The sequence below is a fragment of the Acanthisitta chloris genome, unplaced genomic scaffold (genome assembly GCF_000695815.1).
Source record: "Acanthisitta chloris isolate BGI_N310 unplaced genomic scaffold, ASM69581v1 scaffold24760, whole genome shotgun sequence".
Lineage (NCBI taxonomy): Eukaryota > Metazoa > Chordata > Aves > Passeriformes > Acanthisittidae > Acanthisitta > Acanthisitta chloris.
In genome coordinates, this window is record NW_008653679.1 from 23,777 (window position 1) to 33,132 (window position 9,356).

General features: G+C 56.0%; 1 protein-coding gene across 1 annotated transcript in view; it reads right to left on the bottom strand.

Annotated features, from left to right (window-relative positions):
• Positions 1–96: 96 nt before the first annotated feature.
• Positions 97–9,356, bottom strand: part of POLG (polymerase (DNA directed), gamma) — a gene marked incomplete at its 5' end in the record, with an annotated part of 9,495 nt that continues 235 nt past the window's right edge. Inside the window, 22 exon segments of the mRNA XM_009082086.1 lie at positions 97–158; positions 1,249–1,406; positions 2,483–2,691; positions 2,923–3,094; positions 3,395–3,517; positions 3,608–3,854; positions 3,937–4,072; positions 4,535–4,652; positions 4,750–4,803; positions 4,920–5,080; positions 5,258–5,380; positions 5,494–5,562; positions 5,746–5,866; positions 6,008–6,232; positions 6,302–6,425; positions 6,629–6,789; positions 6,921–7,103; positions 7,543–7,622; positions 7,846–7,992; positions 8,223–8,390; positions 8,772–8,967; positions 9,298–9,356. The exon segment at positions 9,298–9,356 is cut by the window's right edge and continues 30 nt beyond it. Coding sequence (XP_009080334.1) covers positions 97–158; positions 1,249–1,406; positions 2,483–2,691; positions 2,923–3,094; positions 3,395–3,517; positions 3,608–3,854; positions 3,937–4,072; positions 4,535–4,652; positions 4,750–4,803; positions 4,920–5,080; positions 5,258–5,380; positions 5,494–5,562; positions 5,746–5,866; positions 6,008–6,232; positions 6,302–6,425; positions 6,629–6,789; positions 6,921–7,103; positions 7,543–7,622; positions 7,846–7,992; positions 8,223–8,390; positions 8,772–8,967; positions 9,298–9,356 — 3,096 coding nt within the window.

A 9,356-nucleotide genomic window follows, 5' to 3' on the forward strand; every position in this document is an offset into this window, starting at 1 on the left:
ACTAGGATCAGCCCCTGCCGAAAGATTTCCTTCTGAAAGGACAGCCAGATTCTGGCATGCAGTCTGGACAACTGTCCTTCTGGCACTCTAGCGTCATCATTTCTTCTCCAGCGAACCTTTGGTTATTTCAATTATCTGATATATATCCAGTGCTTCCCCTGCAAGACAAGGGACAGTCAGTTCCTGCAGTATACTCAGGCTGTGCAACATAAGAGAGTGTGATGGTCATGATTAGCTTTAGTTCAGAGCATATAGGACAGAAAGCCTTAAATTTATGCAAACTTCTGTTTAGGGTGGTGGTGAGAACACAGGAACCAGCATCAGTAGGAAGCTGGAACATGAGCTGTTCTACCTTGGAGTTGAAGCTGCTGTGTGCACCTTCTGAGCAGTGAGAGGCCACAGCTTCTCCTGCCCAGGCTGGTTATACTTTTGCTGTTACATTTTTGCTGACCCTGATGTGATGCACTTCTTTAATATGCTTTGTTCTTGGTGTGAACAAAAGTGCTCTTTTTGCCCACAGAGCACAAATCCTGTTTCTAAAAGCATCCTTTGCCTGCACAACTCCTAATAAAGGTTACCTGAGGGTGGAGTGTCTGATGTGTGCAATGACTGAGAGAGCATATCTGAGGGCAGATTCTTCCCTTATCTGGGAAAGAGCTGGCACACTGAGGAGCAGCTGCTTTCCCAGCCAAGAGATAAACATTGTAGCAGTTACATTGAGGGCAGATAGGGATGACTCTAGGCCTTGGAATTGTTGAGGGAGTAGCCAGCAATGCCAAAGCTGTTCTCTAAACAGAGCTGTGCTGGGGTAAGGGGGAGTGGGGGAGAAAGGAATGAAGGCTGAAAAAGTCTGGGTCTGCAGGGCAAAATAGACAAGGTTTTTGCGGCACCTTATTTCAGAGAAGGAGTGCAATTAAATCTTGGGCTGTGCTAGAAGTGCACAGGAAGGCTCCTCCGAGGGGCACAAAGCAAAGGTAAGCATGGAAGAACAAAGCCAGGTCTGGTTCATCACTGCCAGAAATATTTGGAAGCAGCAGCACAAACTACTTGGGGATTGAGAAAGGCAAGAGGGGCAAAAGAGGAGCACAGAAGGGCTGGCAGCAGGGTGGTGACTGCCCTGCAGGGCTGATGATGAGTCAGGGAGCAAGAGGCTCACAGAGAAGCCCTTGGGGAACAACTGCTCTGCCTAAGATGGCAAGGCTCATGCAGAGGGGATTACAGGGGACAGCTTGCATGGACACTGCTCACCTTGAGGGATGCCATACTTCTCCATCCCTGTTGGATTTGAGGGCGTCACACAGTCCATGGTCACCTCTTTCCTTAGGCACTGGTCAATATCCACCGCACTGAAGAAAGCCACTGACTGTGGCAGATCCTGGAGGCCTAGTTTGTAGGCAAACATGCTCCTGCGAGAACAAAAGAGCAGGTAGGATGGTGCTGGACATCACACCAGTTCCAGTCAGCCACAGCTTCACCAAACACTGAGCAGCCTCTCCTCACAGGTTACTCTGCACCCACATCACTCAGGTGGGGGACAAGGTGTTTTTTAAGCCCTGAGTAGCAAGAGGGTCAAATATTGCTAAAGCAGGTGTGGGAGGAACAGTTAACAGTGCCTCTTCGTAAGTAACAGAGCCTCCCTGGGAGAAAGGAAGAGTCCAGGTCTTTACTGCTGGCTAATCCTCCCAGGCAGGCAGAGCAGATGCTGAATTTTCCCAGGAGGAAGCCCTGTGCATGTGGGAGCTGGCATAAAGGCAGGAACATCAGGTCTCCTGTCCCCACAGGTGCAGAAAGGCTGTGGTTTCCCTGCCTCTGCACAGCAAAAAACAGCTCAGCCTTGGCCAACTCCCATATAACCAAACACCCCATGGGGCCAGGAAGGGGATTTGGCAAAGCTCGCTGTGCCAGAGCCAGATCAACGGGAGCTCTTTGAGCTCATGAGCTTTCTAGGCTGAGCTTAACGTTGTGTGGGGCATGGAAGCAGCAGGAACATCCCATACTGCAGAAGGGGCAACAGCACTGGTGCTTGCAGCAGACAAGCCATGTCCTCTGCTGTCCCCTGAAGCCAGCAGGGAATGAGGGATGGGACTGTTCCAGGCTCCTGACTGTTCTACCAAGCTCAAGGGCTGCTGCCACGTCATGGCTGGACTTGACAGGAGCAGGAGGCAATGCTCTTGCAGCCCAGCAGAGCACAATGAGTGGCCCTGTCTCTGCAGGAGCCAAAAGGTGATGATATCCCCCTCTTGCCAGCACATTATCCCTGGAAATCAAAGCCAAAGTCCATTTATAGACACCTGAGTCACACGTGAAGGAACTAATGCCTTCAGCACTGGTAACTTCCCCTGAGTAGACGAAAATGCTCTGCACCTGTTTGCTGCAGCCAAAGCCAACACTTTTGCTGTCACCTCAGGCCCTTGACTTGCCTGTCCCAAGCCAGAGGCACTGCTGCTCCTCCCCAGGAGACACCACAGCCATCACAACTCACCTTGTGAGGAGGTTGGTGATCTGCAGGGCCAGGGCTGCCCGGTAGCGATCCTGCTCCTGGACCAGGTAGCGCACCTCGTCGTGGATGCTGATGCAGAAGCGTCCGTTGATGTCAAACTCCTCGAAGAGCCACTTCATGGCAACCAGCATGAGGTGCAGGTAGTCAACAGCCGAGCTCTGCACCACCCAGTTCACTCTGCTGGTCAGAAACTGGTGAAAGGAAACACAGATGGAAAATAAGAGAACTGGGGTCCAGGGCATGGTTCCTATATGGGACAATTGCTGAGAAAAGTCTGTTAAATTCAGAGTTGTTGGGTTTTCTTGATGGCATGGAGAAAGAAAAGGGGCAAAGGATTTTCTGCATGGCTCCAGCATCTAAGGTCTGAATATGGAGAAGACAAGCAAAGCCAAGAGCTCATCAGTCCAGAGCCACATCCTTACCTCCCCCTTGGTCACGGCAGGCTCCAGGGCCCTGCTGATGTGACAGCCCAGCACGGGGGTCTGCGGGGAGGGGGACAAGGCAATGCTCTCCAGCTTGTTGAACATCTCGGACTCAGTGCCTCCAGCCCACACTCGGTGCTCCACCACATTCCACTTCTTCCTATTCCGGGACCTGTGTGGCAGAGGGAAGGTTTGCTGGAAGTGTGGGAGGAGGCTGCAGATGCCCATTTGAGAACCTTAAACATTCTCTCCTGGTTTGGGGAAGCTGGACAAGACCCTACTAATTGCTCACTGGGAGCACAGGTGAGACTGAGAGCCCCCAGGTCAAACCTATTTGGCCATGTTGGGGGAGGAAGGCAGGACCAGGACTATCCAGCTTCATCTCCCTTCTTTGCCCACTGCCCGTCAGGCTGCATCTCCCTCCACCTCACATCCCGATGCTACAGAGCTACGCAGGGTCAGATCACCTCACCTTCTCGTGGCTTCTTTCTGGAGCCGCTGTACATCCTGAGCCGACACCGATCCATCCTCCGCCCTGTCCACTGCCAGTTTCAGCTCCCTCACGAGCCACTCCCCCTCCTCCGAGAGATGAAACCTGGAGAAGAGAGTAAGTAATGCAGCTCCTGTGGGACTCTGCCACCCTCCCTGTCCCAGCTCACCCCCCGGCTCCGCAGGCAGCACCCACCTGCGGATGCCCTTGGTGACCGCGTACATCTGCTGAGCCTTGTCGCGCGCCTGCTGCTGCGTCAGGCGGTGGTTGAACTGCATCAGCAGGCGCTCGGCGAAGGGCTGCCCGGCCCCGTAGATGCGCCCGTAGTTGAAGACCTTGGCGTGCTCCCGGCTGATGCCCACCGTGGCCGCCGTCTTGCTGTGCAGGTCTGTCCCATTGCTCTTCTTCCCCTGCAGAGTCATCCAGCCAAAGGCTGTGCAGCCTGTGGGGAGGGAGCAGAGGTTGGGCCCCAAACAGGATCAGGATGTCACCCCACTGACCAGCAAACCAGCTCCCCGGCTCACCGTGCATGCCGGCAAAGTGTGCCTCGCCAAGGACGGCGGCTATCCAGAGCTCCTGGGAATCCACGTCTGCGCCCACCAGGGAGTAGCCAGGTGGCACCTGGACCATGGCTTTCAGCTCACTGCCCACCCGGTCAGCCTGCAGAACATGTTGTCCAGCTCAGCACACCCCTGTCCTCCTCCACAGCACAGGAGCAGCCTTGCTCCTGCAGCTGCAGTGTCCCAGTACGGCACTCCTCATGCCCCTCAGTTTTGCTCTGAAAGTCAAAACTGGGTTTAACACACACCTGAGGCATCACTCACTCGGTTACTCCCCCCAGACTCCTCCAGCATAGAAGGGGAGCTTGGGGAAAGACAGAAACCAGCACTTTGGTGTTTTCTTTTTTCACCAAATTCTGAAGCTCAGGAGCCTCTGCTGACTCCTTCCCCTCTCCCCAGCTCAAAGTGCATCAGCAGAAGGGCTCCAGCTCTAGCCCTACCACCCCAAATCCCAGCATCCATCATCCCCAACTTCTATTTCTAACCCAGACAGCTTCCACCAGTCCAAAACAGACAGAGGGAGCCCCAAAACACCCCTGCAAGGATCCAAGCACAGCCCTACCCGGGCGTTGCTGGCTGTCAGCCAGGTGGGCTCCACTGCCCGGCGGGTGATGGTGCCTGCAGTCACCACCTGTGGCAGGATGGCTCCGTAGTTGTCCTCCTCGTTGTAGTCAGGGTGCCTGGGACAGAGGTGAGGGTGAGCATCATCCTCCAAGAGCCCTCCAGGAGTGGGATAGAGGGAACAACAGTCCAGACTGGGGTCGTTCCTTCCCGTACCTGGTCACCACACGAGGCAGCTCCCCCTTCTTCAGCCACACCACCATTTGGGAACTGGGGGGACAAGTGAGACGCTGAGCTCCCCCCCATGCATCCACATGACCTCCCCAGGCCATGATGCAGCCACCACCCACAGGGACGTCATGATTCAGCTGAAGGCAGCTGCTCACCTGATCCGCTTGTGAGCATTCCTCCAGAACGAGATCATTTTGTTAATCTCGAGGGCTCTGGTCCCATGGGTGCGGCCCACAGCAGCCCGCAGGGTGCCATCCTCCATCTGGGGCAGGAAATCCTTGGCAAAAGGGCTTCCCACGTTGTTATCATTCCCGTCCTTTAGCAGTATAAGAGGTGTCAGGGCTTAGCATGCCACCACTCCACATCAGTAAAGCTCTGTGCATGCTCCTGCCCCAGCTAGAGATGCGTTTGCACCATGCAATCCCATGGGACAAGACCACATGGGTCCCACAGCACTGGGGTGACAGGAAGAGCCCCAGGAATCCCAACTTGCCTTGTGAGGCAGCTTGAAGAACCAGCACCCAGGGATGTTAACATCGTTGTAGGGACCGTTGCCGTGGTGGTATGAGGGCTGGTTCTTTACCTCCAACCCCTCGCACAGCTCATCCACCTCCTCCTGCAACCAGCGATGTGAGGTGATGCCAGGAACACTTCCAGGCATGGTAGGAGCGAGAAATTGTGGGAAGAGGGACCGATTCACTGACCCATCCCACAGGAAACCCCCCTTACCTGCACCAGGCTCTGGTCTGCCCTACCCATTTTCTCCACATCCACCTCCAGCTCACTCAGCTGCTCCACCTGCAGCAGAGAGGAACCATGGGAGAAACCGAGTCAAACACCAATTCTCCAGTAACACAACACTAAGAATTTCTTCCTTCCAGCCCCTAGAGCTGCACACAGGGATGGTTTTTGCATGCACACAGGAAGAAGCACAGCCCCACATCTCCCTCCCACCAAGGGACCCTCCATCCCTTCCTTCACCTTCTGCCACATCGTGCTGCCATCCATCACCAGCAGCTCATCATCCAAGAAAGCCTCCATCCCCGGGGGCTGCTCCTTGCCTTTCTCCAGGCAGTGCTGCCTGTACAGGTACTCGATCACCCTGCCAGGGGAGAGGGCAGGGCTCATGCACCCACAAAGGGGCCCGAGGCTCCAGGGCAGCACCTGGGCAGAGTCCCAGGAAGCTCCCCAATACCCACACAGGGTAGGCCCCAGGTCAGCACCCCCACTACATCCCTCTCACCTGTGTGGGCAGGAAGGGCCCTCGGCCTCTGAGGAGTCTGCTGCCAAATTGTCCTGCCGTCCTGGCACCAGGTAGCCCCAGCCATGCTTGTCTGAGTAATGGAGGGGGAAGCCGTCCCAGGCCAGGCGCATCAGCTTCGGGGTCACCCTCATCTGCAGGCTGATGAGGCTGGGTCCTGGCACCCACCCTGCCTCCCCCAGGCGTGGGCACAGCTTGCGGTACCATCTGAGGAGAGCAGGGATGGGTCAGAGAGCTCAGGGCAAGCCCTGGGGACACACAGGGTCCCCAACTCACCCCGGGTGGCCTGGCAGGTGCTGGAGTCTCTTGGGCTGCAGCGTGACCGTCTCCTTCAGGCGCTCCAGGCAGAGCTGGCTCGCAGGGACTTTCAGCTCCTCATCCTCACTGGGGGGACCAGGGTCTGGTGGGGCAACGAGGACTGGCTGGCAAAGAGCCTTCTGTGCCACCCTGCTGGGGACAGGGACCTCAAACCAGTCCCCCACCATGTGCTCCAGCACGAGGACACAGGCCATCAGTGCTTCACCCTACAGCACCAACAAACCTCATCTCTTTTCCTGAGCACCCCTGGAGCATCCCTTGTCTCCGGGGGCCACCCATGCTCACCCTCCTGCCACTCCTGCGCTGACTCGTCTGCACCCATCATGGCTGGGGAGGCTTGGCTGCTCTCATCCTGACCTTTCTTCTTTTTCTTCACTGGATTCTTCTTTTGCTTAAACTCCTGCGTATCCCACTCGAGATCCCAGAGCCAGGGGTCATCCTTGTACCTGATAATATACCTTTGTCACACTGCAGCTTTGCTCCTGTCCCCCACACCCACCCACAGCTCCCCATGGACCATTCTGTGTCTGGGCTCCTTCCTGCGAGTGGCAGGACCTGCAGCCCCAGCTCACAGTACCTATGATCGTGCAGCAGCTGGCAGGCATCATTGGCCAAGTTCATCAGGGACTTCTTCATCTCCTTCTGCAGCTCTTCGTAGACACCCTGAGCATCGTCCAGGTACCTCTTCCAGTTCCCATTGACCGGCAGGTAGGACACTCCCATTTCCAGCATCCCAGCAAATGTCACAGGGTGGGGGCACCTACAGCCCAAAGCAATGAGGAGTTAGATGTCTGCTGGGGGGGAATTAGGCGTGGAAGCACCAGACTATGATTGACATGAATGTGTCTTCACCTAGTTTCTCAGTCTCACAGAACCCTTGATGCTCTCCCCTAAACCCATAAGGATACCAGTATATTCTGTCTGCCCTGGACATCAATTGCTGCCCTAAAAGCAACCCTGTGCAACAAGCCCAAAACTGTATCACTCCAAACTGCCGCAGGAAACCTGCTTGCCTTCTCCAGCCCTATTGTGCTGCTGTTTATTCCTGCTCATCTACAGAAGGAAGGTCTGAAGTCCCTCCTGAAAAGACGTTCAGGACACTCTAAGGACAAGAGGAGCCATATCCCATCCCCAGAGGGACCATAACCCAAGTCCATCAAGCCCTTGCCCAATGCCAGCCAGAGCTTGGCAGCTCTCACCTCTCCATGAAAAGCGGCAGCTGCTCCTGAAACACCTCATGGGTGGCCTGGACATCATGGGCACAGTACATCATCAGGTCCTGGGGACAGTGGGAGGTGAGAGCAGGCAAAGCAGCCACCCCTCAGCCAGCACAGGGCAAGGCACTGGGGCTGTAGGAGCACAGGAGATGTCACAGGACTACACACCCCCAAAGCCATTGCAAGAAAGAGCAACGAAATAGAAATTATCCCACCAGCTGCTACTGCCCTGCTCCCACCTCCAGCTCCCGCTGCCTGCTGGGATGGTGGGATGACCACCCGCACCTGAAAGTTACTCCTGATGTCAGCCATGGATCCCTTCACAAAGAGCTCCCGTGCCTCCTTGTCCAGCGGCTCTCCCCCGACATAGAGCGCGTGCACGTCTGCCAGGTTGTTGATGCTGCTGACATGCACCCAGTCCCATGAGGTGATCTGCAGACAGTGGGGAATCAGACAGTGTGGGATGACAACTGGACATCAGGAGATCAGGAGGAGTAAAGGATACTGCTGTTGCTGCTGCCTCAGTTTAAACCAAGGCTGCCTCATCTGGGAGAGCTGCTCCAGCAGCTCCCACTCTGCCACAGGAGCAAATGGTCCCATTACAGGAGCAAACAGTCTCCTGCCACCCACGGCACCACCAGCAGCTCAGCTCCCTCACTCACCATTGGCCCCTCCATTTTGCTGCGTGTTTTCTTCATGTGCTCCTTGACCTCCTGCAGCCCCTTCCTCTTGCCATGCTTGGCAGCCATCCAGAGGCTGCGCTGGAAGCCTGTCAGCCCCGAGATGGCCATGTGCATGCTCATGGTGTCCAGGAAACGCATCTGAGAGCCCTGGGGCACAATGTGGGGGTGAAGGGTTTGGGACATGCTGGAGGAGCTGCAGTTCCTCTGCTCAATCTGCTTTTGTCAAGGCAAAGCTTTGCCTCCTGCACTCCTGTTTTGAGAGCCATGAGCATCGCCAGCGCAGGCAGTCAGATGCTCAAAGGCTCCTGCCACATCCTCAGCTGCCACCCAGCAGCCTCCAACAGCCTTATGGGGCACGGTATCTCACTCTAAAGGGATCCAACCCCAACCTGCTCTTCAAGACAAGGCAAGCACAACCCTGAGGTACCTGCACAGAACAGCACCTGCCAACATAACCCCCAAGAACCAGATGATTATCTGGGTAAGGAAATGCAGCTGCTGACATAAGGCAATAGCTCTGCAGATTACCTGGATAAGGTACTGCTCCTTGATGAATGCCCGATCAAAGGCCACGTTGTGCCCCACCACTACTCTCTCTGGCCAGTCCTGCTTGCCAGCACAGTTGGCATCTGCTGGGCTCTCCAGGGGAATGAGGTCAGCCAGGGTGAGGTGGCTGGACCAGGAGTACCTCTGCTCCAGCAGCCTCATGCTGCACCAGGAGTACCTGTGGGGAGGGGAGGAGAGAGAGAGAGAGAGACACATAGCACCCACAGCTGTAACAAATAAAGCAGAGGCTCCCAGAACCAGAAGCACCTGCTGTGCCATGGGGTGCAGAGCAGGATCCCACCTGTGGGAGGGAGGTGACCCACCCTGTGGAGCACTGCAGGACATACATCCCACATCCCAGAGCCAGTTTGGGGCTTCATTGTGCTTTCCCTGCAAGCCAGCAGTGGACTGCAGGAAGAAGCTCCACTCAGGAGCATCCCCATCCTTCCCAAAGTTGTGTCCCACCCCTTGCTGTGCCCCCAGCACCACTGTTAGCACTGCCTCTCACCAGGCATGTGGCGAGACCGCCACGGCGAGTGTCGGGCATTGGCCATCAGCCACGCACAC